At 44.6% G+C, this 16,347-nt stretch overlaps 1 protein-coding gene across 4 annotated transcripts in view; it reads left to right on the top strand.

Annotated features, from left to right (window-relative positions):
• The window catches only part of SFXN1 (sideroflexin 1), a 35,904-nt gene extending 23,165 nt beyond the window's left edge, over positions 1-12,739 (top strand). Inside the window, exons 8-12 of one of the 4 annotated variants that reach the window (XM_040630275.1) lie at positions 269-318; positions 6,178-6,301; positions 7,267-7,316; positions 7,721-7,768; positions 11,399-12,739. In XM_040630275.1, coding sequence (XP_040486209.1) covers positions 269-318; positions 6,178-6,301; positions 7,267-7,316; positions 7,721-7,768; positions 11,399-11,428 — 302 coding nt within the window. In that variant the 3' untranslated portion in view covers positions 11,429-12,739. Of the gene's footprint in view, positions 1-268; positions 319-6,177; positions 6,302-6,345; positions 6,419-7,266; positions 7,317-7,720; positions 7,769-11,398 lie in introns of all 4 variants that reach the window. The other 3 variants (XM_040630276.1, XM_040630277.1, XM_040630278.1) reach the window with 3 other exon arrangements.
• Positions 12,740-16,347: the final 3,608 nt, after the last annotated feature.

The raw sequence follows: 16,347 nt of genomic DNA, 5'->3' as shown, positions 1-16,347 counted from the left end.
GAAAGTTCTGGGTGTTTATACTATTGTATATTTAAAGTTAAATATAAAGTTCTCTTCAAGATTATAAAATTTTCCAGCTGGTAAAGAGCATTGCATTGTTTTTAATTTTTTTAAGTGCTGAAGTATTTTGAAGAATTATTGCAAATAATTTCGCTCTGCCAGTGTGAAAATAGCCTAAAAGTAACATAAGCCTTTTGTAAAGTGGTTGAAAAAGATGTGAGCTGAAAATAAATATTAAAGATTTAAATGGCTCTATCTTCTCTTGCAGCCATCCCTCCATTTATCATGAACACTTTGGAGAAGAAAGCCTTCCTAAAGGTAAGCCTCAGTTCCGTTAATCTTTGTCTCAATCCTTTCAGTTCCTTTTCAGACTTCAAACAATACAGAATATTCCCGGCACAGCGAGTAAAGAATTTGAAGGCCGTTGGCACTTGGGCACTTACATAAATAAAAAGGTGTTTCCGGGAACATCTTACTTCCGATCTCAGATATTTGACAGAGCTTTCGTACATGAAGGCGGCTGGCTGCCCGCTCCTCTTGAGAGGTTATATCAGTTACAGCTGGTCTTAGCCATCCCTTGGGTGCCCAGCCAGGTGGTAATGAAGAGGTGAGTGTGAACTTGGGGTGATGTGTTTATAAGTCACTACACGTACCATCAGTTTGGACTAGTAGCTTTGTAGGACCCTGAATATAGTGCCCGGTGTAGTTTTCTTTGGTGATCATATCTACTGATCCATTAATCTACCAGCCGCCTCCCTTCAAGGTCTGAAAATATTAGAGGATGAAACTGTGACCAAGGACTCGCGATGCTTCTACGTTGCTTTTTGTGGCTTCCCGGTTTAAAGCAATAGTGTTCGTGCATCACCGTCATTTTCCAGTTCTTTCACCAGAGGGATTCGGTAGAACAGGGTGACTCACTTGGCTCGTGCGTTGTTACATCTGCCAAGAGGAAGGAGCCGGGTTCCTCGCTCGCCGGAGGAACAGGCATGTTGTGGGGCAGACCGCAGCTCTCTTACGGTGAATTGTTTGGGGTCTTAGAACTGTAACATCGAGGGGACAATATAAAGCTTCAAAAACGGACGTAGTTCACAAGCCACACACTTCCTAAATGATTCCATTGATTAGGGGTATTCTAAAAGTGCAGCGGGTGTGTTCACTGACCCCTGTACTCCCCGTGCACCCCAGAGGCAAAGCCACGGTCAACACCAAGTGAACCCTTCGTAAATACTCTCATGTAACAATGTTCTTAGGAAAGTAAGCCAGAAAGTCTGCTGTGAGGCAACAGTAATGTTGAGTGCCTCATTTGACCCATGTAGCCAGGGTGTCACCTGTCACTGCACCAACCCCATGTTAGGGAAGGGGGACCGTCTCTCCAGCACCTTCTCTCATATTCTTTTTTGCGTGCTGCGTGCTTTGGGCACGTGGAAGAATTCTTTCCCTGAGCGTCCTCCTCTAGGAGTCTTACACGTCGGTGGGTCGGTGGGAATTGTGCAGCAGAGTGTCGTCATGGCTCTGCAGCGACTGCACTGTCCCCAAATTCAGAACAGTTACATGTAAGGAAGCAGTAAAGCTATTGGTGTAGACCAAAGTGTCATCGTGCACTAACATTTTACCTACTTCAGTAAGCTCTTCTTTTGAGAATTGATGACCAAGTTTTGCCCAAATCTGTTTCTGGTGCAAAGCTTAGAAAAGGATTAACTCTTAAAAGCTGCTAATGGATTAGTTTATCTACTAGAACTGTGACTATATCCTAAAGCCACCAAATTATATACACATTTGGAATGCGTCAGCTTTGACACCTCTGTGATTTTCAGATAATCTGAGAAAAACGAGTGCTCCTTCCTCTCTCCATCCCTGCTTTACTTATGGGAAGTGATTCAGGCTTTGAAGGAAGAAGCCTATCGAAGTAACTTAAATGGGATTTGTCCGCGTCACTCTCCAGCTTACTGGTAGTAAGGGGTCTACCCAGTACGTCCATAACCTTGCAGACGTTGACCTGATGCCCTGCGTTCTTCTCTGCCGGCTCTCGATCTGGGAAGCCATTACGATTAGGGTTGTAGTAGTTCAGCGAGGGCCTGTGTTGACCGAGGCAACCTGTTGACTCACCCGGTGGTTATTAGCTCCTCAGGCAGTGACATGCCAACCTCAGGAGCCAAGGAGGATCAAAACAAACCTAACCCACCCCCCCCCCCCCCCACTGAACTGAAGCAAAACTCGGGTTTTGGAAGCAAGACCAGATGTCTAGGTCAGTGACAGGGCTTGGAAATCGTCATGTGATGTGAGGTTGTCTGATGTAGAAGCGACAGCTTTTGCAAGAGGGGAGTCGTAAGTGTGGCCCGTTCACCCGCAGTGCGGTGAGGTTAGGATTGTCGTGAGTCTGCAGGTAACCGTGGAAGCAGATGGGAGGCCACTTTCGGCAGCAGCATCCCCACGGCTGAGGCCTCCCTGATCTTTTCTCTCTGCCTCTCAAATGCCGCCCAGCACCTCTTTACCAGAAGGGTCTCCGCAGCCTGCCTCTGGATAGAGGCTCCGAATCTCGCCACCTGCCCCCGCGGGTGGTACTTTATCCTGCAGAGTCTGGCTCTGGCCTGTGGGCATCGGGCTCCCGCCTGTGGGCCTTGGGCACACTCTGGCCGCTAACATGTATCCTGGCCATGGCTGGGGATTCCAGAAATTCTGTGAGAAAGTCTGCATCTGAAGCTCCATTAATGCTGAGAAGTTAGGTCCCTGGGGAACACACAAAATGAGGTTGGTACATTATTCTAGAGCAGTCGTGCCTTGGCACTCCTGGGGTCTCAGCATTATTGGAAAAGTTGCTGGAGTTTCTCTGATCTCTGAGCGACAAACACTGGACAGAAGACCTAGTTGAGCATCTCGCATCATTTTCTTGCTCTGACGGTTAGAAGTTGCTGCACATACAGCCTAATAGCATTTTCTACGTGAAGGAACCAGCAAACGATACAAGCAGCCAGTCCCCCATCGCCACTCCGTTGTGGGCTTTTTCACCTTAGTAACTGAATGCATATTGTGTTGTCCTCCCCCACCTCAGTATGCCGTTTTTAGCTTTGCTTGATACCGTACATGTCAGTGAGAACTTGGAAGTGTGCCCCCTCACCTGTCCTTCACAAAGCAGCCCGCTGCCTGCCCCACTTTCCAACAGCGAAGGGCCTCACCTGGAGCTGGGAGAGGCCAGTGGCCTCAGAACCCCGAGGCAGGGCCGGGAGCGGTGGTCAGAGTAGTCCACGCTCGGTCCCAGCGTCTCGCCAGCTACAGGGGGTCTGGGGTAGCTGTCCCGCTCCAGGCCTCAGCAGGGGGTGTTGCTTTGAAAAAGGAGTGGTGAACTGTCGAGCTGTTCGTACGCACACACCGCTCCCCAAGTACGGCGTGGCCTTACCCTGCGATACTGCATTTTGCCGGCGTAGAGTGTTCCGTAGGACCTAACCGAGCGTCTAGCTGCCGCTAAAACACAGGCAGGGGTGGCTTGTATTCATATCCATACATTTCCATCTTCAGAGCACCTTCACGCGCATCGGGAAAGGCAGGCGTTACCGCGCCCCTTTTACAGAGGCTCCGGAGATCATTGTCCAGCAGCTCATAACGTCCACGTGGGTAATGCTGGCCTCGCTTGGCCCCTGAGTCTTCCCACAGCTCCCCCGGCTGGCTGTGCCCCTCTGCAAGTGTGTACTCATCTGGGCTTTTACCTTGGACATGACCAGCCTCCTCTGCAAACATGAAACAAATTGAACGTTCTTGGCTCTTTTAGCACTGAGCTTGCGGAGCGCTTAGTATGACTCATCCCTCCCCCTACACCGTGTCGTTTCCCAAGTGCGATGCTGGAAAAAAGCACCAGCGGTGGGCAGGTGACTCACAGAAATCTCTGCAATAAACCAAAAAGCTCACTGCGGGAAATCTGGCCCTTCCAAGAATGGTATTCTTGAAGAATAGCTCCTGTGGTCTCTTTGCCTTGCTGGTACTTTCACTGGGAATAAGTCAGTTAATATGGTTTGGGTCAGATAATGGTTCCGCATTCCTTAAGTTCTACTTCTTCCCTAGTCCCTTTAATAAAAGCAGACTGCTCTGTCTACTCTGTAGATTTTCAGGACTTTCTGTTAACTAAATGTGAGGGTAGCATTTATTTATCCATTCACTCATTTATTTATTTACTCAGCTGCCCTTTGCTGAGTGCCTGTTACATGCCAGGCAATGTGTTAGGTGCTTGAGTCGTAGACGCGGGGCTTGAGCCCTGCTCGCAGGGACCGTATAGCACAGTGATGGGAAGAGGTGCAGGGCAGTGGTTCTAACACTGGGTGGTTACAGCACAGAGGGAATAGAGGAGGTGTCTCCTTCAACTGCAGGGCGTGGCAGAGACTTGAAGAGGATGGGTCAAGGGTACACGCTTTGCAGAAGCTCAGAGAGGACACACAGCACGGCTTATTGGGAGACTTGTGGATGGCCAGGTTGCCTTGCGGGCCTTGTACAGGGAATTGACTGTACCATATATAAAAATTAATTTCCTGTGGTTCATAGATTCTAAATGTAAAAATCGACAACTGTAAAACTAGCAAAAAATATAGTAAGTATTTTTGAGATCGAGATTAGGCCAAGATTTCTTAGACACAACAGGAAAGGCAGTCCACAAAAGAAAAATTGATAAATTGGACTTCATCAAAATGGTAAAATTCTGTTTTTTGAAAACTATAAAAGATGAAAAGACAAATAGACTGGGAGAAAATCTACACAAAGCTTGCATCTGATAAAGGATTTATATCTTGAAGATACAAATCACTCTAATACTCATTTAAGGAAACAACCCAGTTTTAAAAATGAGCAGAAGGTTTGAATGGACGTTTCACCTAACACATATCTATATCAAATAAGCACATGAAAAGATGCTCAGTATCTTTATTTACTGGGGAAATTCACATTAAAATTACATGAGCTACCACTGAACACCTACAAGAATGGCTAAAATCAAAAGGACTGAGCATAGCATGTGTTGGTGAGGACGCAGAGGAACTGAAACTCTCCTGTCCTGCTGGTGGGAATTAGAAATGGTACAACCACTTTGAAAAATAGTTTGGTAGTTTCTTAAAAAGTGAAATAGATGCTTACCATGTCATCCAGCCATTTCACTCCTAGGTGTTTACCTAGGAGAAATGAAAGCTTATGTCCATAAAAGACAAATGGTTCACAGCAGCTGTATTTGCAATAGTCAAAAACTAGCAACAACCCAGACGTTCATCAGCAGGGGAAGAGATTATCAACGGTGCTGTATCCGTACAAGGGAGTACTTCTCTCAGCAAGGAAGGGTAATGAACTATTGACACATGCCACAATCCGAATGAATCTCCAAACAATTACACAAAAGAATAGATACCGTACATAAAATGCTAGAAAACAGAAACTGATACATAGTGGCAAAAAGGAGAGGAGAGGTTGCCAGGGGATGGGGTGCAGGGTTTAGGAAGGAGGGAGGAATTGCCAAGGGCACAAGTAACAAGGACGGCATTAGAGGTGAGGGGTATGTTCATGGCCCTGATCGTGGAGATGGCTTCACAGCTGAATACATGTATAAAAATGTACGCTGTGCACAGCAAAAATGTGCAGTTTACTGTATGTCAGCAAAGCTATTAGAAAAAAGATCTTGGCGGAGGGAAGACTTCAGAGTCACATTAACTTTTTGAGTTTTTACCTTATTGAATATTTATCTTTTGCACTTATGATTGCCGTCTTTAATTCATTGAAACTTTCATTTACCGTATCCTCTGTTTGCACGATTCTAAGTGTGTGAGTACGTAGGGGAAGACCAGACACCCACAGCTCACTGAGTCTCCTGTGAAGTACTATTTAAGAGGTAGGGGCGAATCAAGTGGAGGGGGTGCTGGAGAGGAGTCAGGAGACTGCGGGATGGCATCCAGGTTGGGTTAAGTCAGAATTCTCCAGGATCCTTGTCATTACTCAGAGCCTTTCCGTCAGAACCTTCGGCACGAGCCACAGTCTGCCTTCCGCTCTCACGCATCCTTCTTTGAGATCACTCACAGCTGCTCCCTGGGGTAACTGGTTAGCCCCGTTTGCTTCAGACAAGAGTCCACTTGAAATCAGAAGGCCGCTCTCAGGGGCTCAAGTTCATCCTCCACAAAGTCTCCTTCAGTACTTAGTCTGCCTTCTCATCACCAGTGCAGATGTCACGTCTGGAAAGTGCCGGGGCGAGGATGTACATCTCCTTATGAAAATCCGTCATCATCACATGGAGCCAGTTACCCAAGATACAACATGTCCTCTTCTTGCTGTCCTTTGAGGGGTGGGTCTGTCCCCTCTTGGTGACATTTCTCCCTTCCTCTCTAGTACATGCCTCTCTCCTCTCACGTTAACTTGTGTGACGTACCTTTTCGCCGGAGGAGTCTTCTCGGGGACCAGGGTACGCCTCTCATGCAAGCGTCTTTGGGATCATGATCTTTTAACAACTTGTGGTGACTCTGCACTAAGTTGGCTGATTTCTTAACAACCAGTTCATGACTCGGCTGCCGCTGTTTCAGGGGCCTTGTTTCTAGAGCCCTCTGTCCCATCGTTCTCTATATCGCATGTTTTGGTACCACTCCTTTTTGAAAACTAAAAATCTAACCGTGCTTATTCTCCAAAAGACCAACCAACTCCTTCATGTCCGTTAAAAAAAAAAAAGCGACAGGCAAAAATTTTCTATGCCAGCTGTAGTTTTAACCATATTGACAACAACTAAACCCAAAAAGGGAAGCTGCTGGGAAGGAGGGAAATGTTTGCTGGGTTTCGGCTACGTTCCGGTCACCGTCCTGGGTGCTTGACGCGTGTTACGTGGCACGTCTCCCACACACTGTTGTGATCCTCATTTCGCAGATAAGGAAACCAAAGCTTGGAGAGCTTGGGCTCTGCCTGCCCCGTCCCCAGTCAGGAACCAGGCGGCAGGGCAGAGAGTTGAGTACAAGGTTGTGTGTCTTCCAACCTGGGCAGCGGGAGGTGATGATTCTTCCACGTGTTCAGGGCCGAGCATCTCTCAGGTGATATGTGCAAGAGACAAAACTGAGAAGCCGCTTGATCTTTGCATGTGCATTCATTGACAGATCAAGGAGGCTGCAGGAAGTCAGGACTAACATGCTTGTTGCAGCGTTACCCCCAAATTTCACTAATCTGGAGCTTGTAACGTGGAGAGTTTCCTCCCTATTAACCAGCAGAAGAAATTGTCTCTAAGAGCCTGTATGAAAAGTAGTCAAAGTAATTTCTCTCTCAACACAGAGGTTCCCATGGATGAGCGCACCTATACAAGTTGGATTAGTTGGCTTTTGGTGAGTGGAATTACTTTTATGTAATTAATTTCTTTTTTAAAAGTAAATACACAGCATATGAAAGGTGAAGGAACGGGTAGATAATGTGGGATCCCAGTTTTGAAAGTGAGACCACCGCAGGACATCTGGAACTTGTCGTCCCCAAAAATTACCCAGAAGTGAAGAGAAACCTACAATGTTTGGGACTATTTGCGTGATTCTTTTTTAAACTCCTGATATTTCTCTGATTTTTAAAAAAAATTATCTTGACAGTCCTTGGTAAGAAAATTACACAAACAGAACATATTTTTATAAGGAAATACAATGCTCAAAAGAAAGGGGATTGTTGCAAAAGTAAAATAGAAGAATCTGAAACTCATCCATTTGAAAATGCTCTGATTTGTCTTTTTTTTTCTTTTCTCAAGCTTGGTATTTGCCACACCTCTGTGTTGTGCTCTGTTTCCTCAGAAAAGGTATGTATTTGCTGTTCTTCAGAATGATCACGAGTTTTAATCCTAAAAACCAGTTGAAGACGCAGGTGTTGTTACTCCTTCTCACTTGAAGGGAAGTTGAGATTCAAAAAGATTAATGAAGCCGAGTCTCTAAAAGGAAGAGAGAGAGAGGCAGAGGTCAAACACACATCTGTTTAATTTCAAAACTCTCTTTATCCAGCTCTACCATTACATTTGAAAATGCTTTATTTTTTGTAAGAGTCAGGTTAACTCTGGTACGAATTTGCTTTTATAAAACATTTAAATATGGCTTCTTGCCATCCAGTCCATTGGCCGGTGCCGCTGTAACACAGACACACTCGAGTTTAAGGTCTACCCCAGGGATAGCGGTTATGTGCACTTAGCCTCAACAGGTGGTTTATTTGCTGCCCTTCTTCCTACTCAGTTTCTCATCTTAAAATCCATATTGCGTACTTTCATCACAAGCTACCCTTAAATCTCGCTTGATGTAAGAACTGGATTGATGGGCGTTAAGTCAGCATGGGCTAAATCTGGGTCTTCAGCCTCTTGCTGATCTGACGTGAAAGCACAGAGAGCAGCATTGTTGTTTTGCTTTTGTCTAAGGGTTCTCAGGCTCCTGCCTTTGTAATACCCCCTGCACCAACAGCTCCCAGACACAGGGTCTTTCATACCTGAGGCTTTCAAAGACGGTGGGGTGTACTGGAACTAACTTTTTCAGGTCTACTCCACCTGATCAAGAACTCCTCCTTTATTGGCTCTTTCACATCCGTCTTTGACTCCTGCTGGTCTCAAATAGGGCATTAAATCTCAAGGAGAGGGAGCCTTGAAATTACCTTGATGCCTGGAGCCATACCCCCTGGGAGGGGGCAGGACCTTCAGAATTTATTCTCTAAGCCCACTACAGATGCATGGCCTCAAATCCAAAGAGGGGTAGTTACACCTATTTACTTTTCAAACCCCAGAAGCTCAGGACTTAGCATAAGAGAAGTTTATTTCTCTAGTATATAGCAGTGTCCAGCAGTTGACCTTGTATTCAGTGACTTAGAAATAGTATATGTGAACATCTAATACACGGTAAGCCCTTAATAAATGTAGCTGTTATAATTTTGAGATTAAAGGATTTGAAAACCCATAAAGGGGCTTCCTATATAGGCCTTGGTTTCAGTGAATCGCATTCCTGGGTTTTTGCTTAGACATTTGTTTATTTTTCTTTTTGTTTCTTACCCATCAGTTGGATAGAATAGGATTACTCCTATTCTTTGGTTCATTGCACACCATCCTCCAAGCATGACCCTATTTCGTTTACTTTAATGATACAATGCACGTCCACTGCCCACTCATAAAGAAAAATATTGCCAATAAGTTATATGTTTTGTAGGTTCTTCCCAGTCCATACCCCGCCCTGCTGCAGATTTAACCATTATGCTGCATTTTGTATTTATAATACAATTGCATTTAAAATTTTTTATTTTATGTATGTGTGTGTGTATTCCCAATGTTGTTTAGTTTTGCCTCTTCGGGAACTTTTTAGGCAAGGGCGTCATACTATATATAGTCTTCTGCTACTCACTCTTTTTCATTCACTATCATGTAGCTAAGATTCATCCACATTATTGCATGAGGCTAAGTTTGTTCACTGTTTACTGCTGTATAATAGTCCGTTGTATAAATATGTCACCGCTCTCCGTTCTCCTGCACACATGAGAAATAATGAAAACGCTCCTTATCAGAATTTGTGGGAAACAGCAAAAGCGTTGCTTTGAGAGAAGTTTATAGCTTTAAATGTATATATTAGAAAGGAAGAATGGCTGAAAATCAGTGCACTAAATGTCCAGCTTCGGGCCAAAAAGGAACAAAAAGAATAAACTGCAGGGAAAGACAAAGGAAGGAGATAAGAAATAGAGGAGGCTCCAGGAAGTCAAAAGTTGGCTTTTCGAAAATAGCAACAAAACAGTAACAAATAGTAACAAAATCATCGTGATGTCAGTCACAACAAAAGGAAAACTGTTGTGAATGAAGAGATGGTATAACTACAAATATTACTACAAGTATTGTCAACATCTGGAGATTTGAAAAGAGGCAGATGGACAAATGCCTGGAAACGTATGAACAGTGCTGAAAACTTAGAAAGTCTGAGTTGGCATATCGACATTAAGGAAATTGAAGTATTTAAACGTCTTCGTACAAAGTAAACACGAGAACCAGGTGGTTTTACAGGTGGAGTTTACACATCTGTCAAGAAACACATTACTCCAGTTTTAAACAAACTCTCCCAGAAGATTTTAAAAAAGAGAGTTTCCCCACCATCCAGGAGGTTTGAATAACTTTAATTCCAAAATCGGAGTTGGCCTTTATAATATATTAATAGTAATTATGAGTATTTCTAGATCAGTGGAAAAACAGGACCAAGAGGCCGTATAGCGTGTTGGTTAGAGGCGTGGCTTTTGGGTCGAGAAAGACCCGGTTTTGAATCAAGTGTCCCTCCAGTCTCCTTATTTGTAAAACTAGGATAATACCTGACTTTCAGGGTTCTTACAAGGATGAAAATGCATCATATCTGGTCCAACAAATGATCGATAAGTCAAAGCCATTATCGTTATCAGCGGCCTCATTTTAAGACCACCCTACATCCTACTGTGCAGAACGTAACCATGGTGGTACTTTTTTTCTGTGTTCACAATATTTCTTTTATTTTTTTACATGTCTTTATATAGCTCTATCCTTTTTTTTTTTTTTAAAGATTTTATTTATTTATTTGACAGAGATAGAGACAGCCAGCGAGAGAGGGAACACAAGCAGGGGGAGTGGGAGAGGAAGAAGCAGGCTCATAGCGGAGGAGCCTGATGTGGGGCTCGATCCCAGAACGCCGGGATCACGCCCTGAGCCGAAGGCAGACGCCCAACCGCTGTGCCACCCAGGCACCCCTATCCTACCTTTTTTTTTAACCTTATATTTTCCCACATCTCAACTATATTACAGAACAATTTTTTTAAAAGACTAATTACGTATCAAAATATTACCAGGTTTTCTAGTAGTAAGCATTCTGGACAATTTTTCTTCATACTTTCATAGAATAAGTATGCATTTATAACAAAAAACCAAGCTTTAATACATATACACATATAAGACATTCAAGTACTTTTTTTTAAATGCATAAAGCAAAGACTAACGGAGGTCATTACTCAGTGGTGTGTAACTGAGTGATGGTTTTTTCTTGTAGTGTTTAGTATTTTCTAAAAGGTTTACAATAAGCATTTATTATCATACAATGGAGAAAAGCATATTCGTGCAAATGAATTTTTAGTGTTAAAAATCCCACTAAGTACATATGTCTTTTTTACTAATGGTGAACATTTATTTTGTTTTCCTTGGGGAAGCGGCATTACCACACAGTGCTTCCCAGTACCATCAGGGGCTGAGAGTGTCCTTGCTCGCCTTCTTCCCACCAATGAACAGTTTTTAAGCTTTTAATAATTTTTGGGCTCTGAAGGTGCATTTCTTTGATTATTAGCAACAATTAATTTTCCAAAAAGAACCAGGCACTCCGTTTCAAGGCAGGGGAAGAATTTTTCTAACAGGACTCTAGTTGCCTGCTCGTGTAATAATCCTGTCGTTTCTCCCTTATCCCAGTTCCATGTCTGTGACGAGCTTGGAGCCTGAGTTGCAAGCCAAGATCCAGGAGACCTATCCCGAATTACGACGTGTATACTTTAATAAGGGCTTGTAAAGTAGCGGAAGAAACTCCACAGCTTATCCCGCCTCCTGCAAACCTGGTGAGGAAAAGCCTGTTCGGCCTGGGTTCTCCCGTTACAGAAGCCTTTTAAAGACCCACATTAGCCTTTTAGAGTCAAGCTGCTCCTTACAGCACAGCACCTGGTAGGGCCAGGTGCCCAACACCCATTGGCTCCCTTACATTTGAACCACGATGTGATTTACAGAAATACCCTTCCTCTAGCTTTTATAGTAATTGTTTTTCAAAGACAATATACCAGCCCTCACCCAGAGTTTTAAAAAGCAGTGCTAGGCATAGAGTAGATGTTCAGTATACGCTCAATAAATATGTATTGATTATCAGTGAGTGAAAAGGAAATCTGTTTGAAATATTGAATTTTTATCCCATTCTTGTTTCAAATCACTCAGCAGCGATTGGGGAAAATACAAAAGCTCTGAGCCTAAGCTGTAAAAAATGGCTCGTAAATATTAAGGACATTTGCTTCCACTTTGGGCAGTGGGCAGCCCAAAGTAGATGAGGCATCTTTTGGATTTATGGGATAAAAAGCTCTTCCATCTGCTTCCCAAAAGTCACAGTAATAGACAAGTGCGATGTGCCCCCCTGCTGTCAGCAGCTGTGTGCAGTCATTGCTGGTGGATTTCTTTAGTTCACTTGTTAAGTTTGTTCTGTTTCACATTCCTTTCAAGTTAATCTTACTTTGCACTTGTTGACCCGCTATTCAATTCTTTACATCGAATCATCAAATAACTGAAATGTACAAATGTCACATTTTGGAGGCATATTCGATGCCAATGCTGTATGACTGGGTTGAATCCGGTTTGTTTGATTTTTTTAGAAGTGAGAGCACAGTTCCAGCTGGCTACATGTCTCTTCTTATCATTCTCATAGACCTCTTTGGCTCTCAGAAAGATGCGGAAATCATGTGTATGTGAATCAGTGAGTGAGTGAATTGTACTTGAATATTGCGTACTACACCCCACCCCTGTGACAGTAAGGAACCCATGGACCACTGTTTACATCATCTGTAGTAGCTTCACATATATTTAATGTAACAGATGATGTTTCAAGTCTGAAGATGTTCAAGGCATATTCTAGGTGGTGGTTCTGTTGACTGAGACCACTCCATTCAATTGTAATTCAGAGACTTGTAAGTGAGAAAAAAAATGTAGAAGCTAGTTTTGACAGATTTTTCCAGACAATGTGACCAGACTGAATTTCCTCATAAAGAAAAAATGGCGTGCCTTGTGTCCGTGTTTCTCTTTTCTCTGAAAGGATTAATGGATCTGAAGCTTGGGGCCACTCTGAGCCTTCCTTTGTGCCACCAGAATTTTCTCATTTAGATTTACTGTCTTAAACCATTTGAGGCAAAATAGCTTCTCCGTGACATTCTGGCCTTGGATGTATTTTGTTGCCTTAGACACGTCTCTTTAAAAAGTGGTAAGAGCCTGAAATTCAAGGCAGATCTCCATGAGGTGCTGAAAGGGTGCTTTTAAGGAGAAACCGAACCCCCCCCACAACCTGCCCCACTTGATCTCAGAATTCTGCCCCCCAGTCCCCTTAACTGGTAGCTCCATCTCAGAATCGTAACCTTCGTTGAGAGATTAATCAACAACTGGCCTGAAGATTGATGAACTAACCGAAACTTTATACATACCAGGAAGGGGTAACGAACATGGAGATGTGTCTTTTTAAACATTACTTATTGAAGCTTCCAACTCTTGATGCTTTTATATAGAATTATTAACTGTATCGTTGAATCGTGGTTTATAAAAAGGAACAAATGAACCAAGATTGGCAGTTTTGCCGATCTCTTAGAAATACCTTTTCTGGAGAAAAGTCCACATGAAGTGCAATGAGCTTATAAAGGTAAATAGTTATTCATATTTCTATTAACATTATAAAGAATTATGATTGTGCGCATTTACGGACTGGCAGTTTTTTTATTTCAGTATTAGCCCAGTGTCTCGCCAGTGTTGGAATCAATGTATTATTTCAGTTCAACTGGATGAAATGTTAAATAAACTCAGAATGAAAGTAAATTCTCTCTTTTATTTGTATGTAAAGGGTAATGCAGTTTTTATGTTACAGTCGATGGTACCTTTCGTTCAGACTTAACATCTGGGTACCGTCAGTAACTCCTCATGAACGATAGTTTTGTCTTATACTTTCCTGTCCCGGCTCCCAGTCTTGACCTCGGTGGACACCGTATGCACAGAGCACGTGCCCCCTCCCAGCCCCACGCAGTGTGATTCCAGGAATGTTCGAGAAGAGCACAGGGGGACGTGTGATTCTGCTTTAGATGCTGACAATGAACACCACAGCGCATGGTGGGGAGGGAAGTTCGCGCTCCTGTTGTCCGTCAGGTTCTGTTGTAGAGCTAGCCCCCGGCATGGTTCACCAAGAAAAATCTCAGTTAACCCAGGGTCGGGGAGTGCCTTTTGACCAGACTTCATAAAGGACTGAGCACTTTAACCTTCTTGTTCCTGTCTCCGCATCTGTTTTGCTGTGGTAACCCTGTTCGTCACTGGAGTGAGTTAACTGTCTTCGAGAGCTTGGGTCTAGAAGTCAGACAGAGCCGGGATAATCTTGGTCATACCCACTTTTAAAATATATGTGTTTGGGCGACTGACATTCTCCATAACCTTCAGTTTTGTTTGTTTGCTTTGGTTTTGGAGAAGATAACTGAAGCCCCTCACAGAGCCGTCGTAAAGATGAACGAGGCCATCCCTGCACAGCAGTTAATACGTTGCCCGGCTCATAGTCAACACTCCGTGAATGGCTGCCCAGCATATACTCATTTGTTCTAGAGACACTGCTTGTGCGTTCAGAGTACCAGTTTATCAGTGTTCGTGGCAAGATTTTAGAGCCCCAGCAGCTCCCCAGAGATAACCCACAACCCAACCAAAAGTATCCAATTAAAATGGTCAGATGGAGACACTTGAATCCATCCTGTTAAAATGTCCAGCAATTAAGGTTTTGCCTGAATCAGACAGAGGTGGGAAAAGTCTGCTCACAGATGAGAAAACCGGGCCCCCCAGGGGTGAAGCGCAAACTCAAGGCCACGTCTGGTCACTTGGAAACTACAGTGGGAGCCGAGGTCCGATGCCCAGACCTTCAGCCCTCTCCAAAAATGTAAACAACTGAAACACTCGAATAACTTTAATTTTCCCTTTGTGTATGCAGAATTTCACTGAAAGCTGAAGAAAAATAAGGTTATGTTTCGTAGTGATGAATATAAGGTGTCCCTTCAAACATAGATACTCGGAGTGTGGTCCATAGACCAGAACATCCAAATTTGTTAGAAATGCAAGTTCTTGGGCCCCTCCCCTAGACCTACCAAACCAGAACCTGCAGGATAACAGGAGCCCTGTTCACGCCACAGCGTGAGAAGTTCCGGCTGGAGCCATATCTCCGGTGTTCCCAGACATCTGAGCGTCATTGGGCCCCTTTCAAGATCAACTTACAATTTTCTATGAATTTGCATGTTTTGCCCCTCACCGGATCCCAAGAAAGTATCAAGGCTTGGTGTTGACACTCTTAGGGACACAGTATCAATAAGCTTACGAGGGCAGGATGTCTTTTGCCCACTGACCTGTCTCCAGCACCTAGAACAGTTGGTACCAGCCGAGGGCCCACGTGATCACGGGTTCACACTGGACCCTTTCCAGGAGTCTGGAAAAGCGTCCTCCCATTTCCTTGCAGAAAAGAACCCATTGTGTGTCATAAAGAGGAGGTCATTGCCAGGATGTGGAAAGAACAGGGAATGTGAGATTTTCTGGGAATGGAGCCCAAAACAAACATCGTCCCTGGAAAGTGAGAGGGAAAATGGCTGTCAGCAAGCGAGCTGCATCCATCGTTATGGAGACACCCCTTTGTCACTGGGGAAGCCACCCCCCAAAGCCTCTGGAGCAGAAAGAGCACTTGGGAGGATACGTATTTAATCCCCAAGATTACTAAGTGTCATATCCCCAGCTCTGAAAAGAGAAGGACTTTGAGGCTCAGCGAAGTGCACCAACTTGTCTCGTATCACACAGTGGCCCTACCGCCATCTCAGTCCAGGCCTGTCACACTCGACTATTTCCCACTGCATTTCACGTGGGCGTGACGTGGGCGGCCACGGCTTCTCCTTCTTCCATTCATCACTCCTTATATTTCCCCCAAGGGTTTCCTCTCCATTCAAAGGTGGGGAAACAGATTTGAAGAAGAGGAATCACTTGCCACAAACCTAACTGGGTTCATTCAAGGGACTGTGGAAGACAACTCCCATTCCCGCCTACGCACCCGCACACGCACACAAGGGTTGTGGAACCCGTAGGTCAGCGAGGTCATTTCCAGATAGAGTCCCGGATTAGAGTAAGAGTGAGGAGCAATGACTCTCGAAATGTGGTCCCCGGACCAGCAGCCACAGCAGCATCACTGGGAACTAGAAATGCATGTTCTCAGGCCCTTTCCATAAGCACTGAGTCACAAGCTCTGAAGGGGAGGGCGCAGCCAACTTTAGCGAGCCCTCTGAGCGATTCTGATCCGTCCAAGGTGGGGCCCCTGGGTGGCTGTTGGGGTGATCGCTGCAGTTGAATCCAGCTCAGGTCTGTGCCTTGAGGCAGCAGCAGTCTCCACCTCAGCTTCCTCGCCTGTCGCATGAGCAGAGCCCTGCTTCCCGCACTGGGTACTTGCGAGGCTTCGGGAGTATTAATAAATAGCATCCGGCCGGTGCCTGGCACGGTGCACGCTCGCCCAGCACATTGGAGCTAAACTGCAAATGTGTGATCCCCGGGGCTGCAAGTTTGGCAACACTGTGCTGGTGATCTTGCCGGGAAACAGGCACTCATGACTGCGGGTGGGTGTG

The sequence above is a fragment of the Ursus maritimus genome, unplaced genomic scaffold (assembly GCF_017311325.1).
Source record: "Ursus maritimus isolate PB19 unplaced genomic scaffold, ASM1731132v1 scaffold_15, whole genome shotgun sequence".
NCBI lineage: Eukaryota > Metazoa > Chordata > Mammalia > Carnivora > Ursidae > Ursus > Ursus maritimus.
Note: the sequence above shows the minus strand (reverse complement) of the source record. Positions and strands in the feature narration are given on the sequence as shown.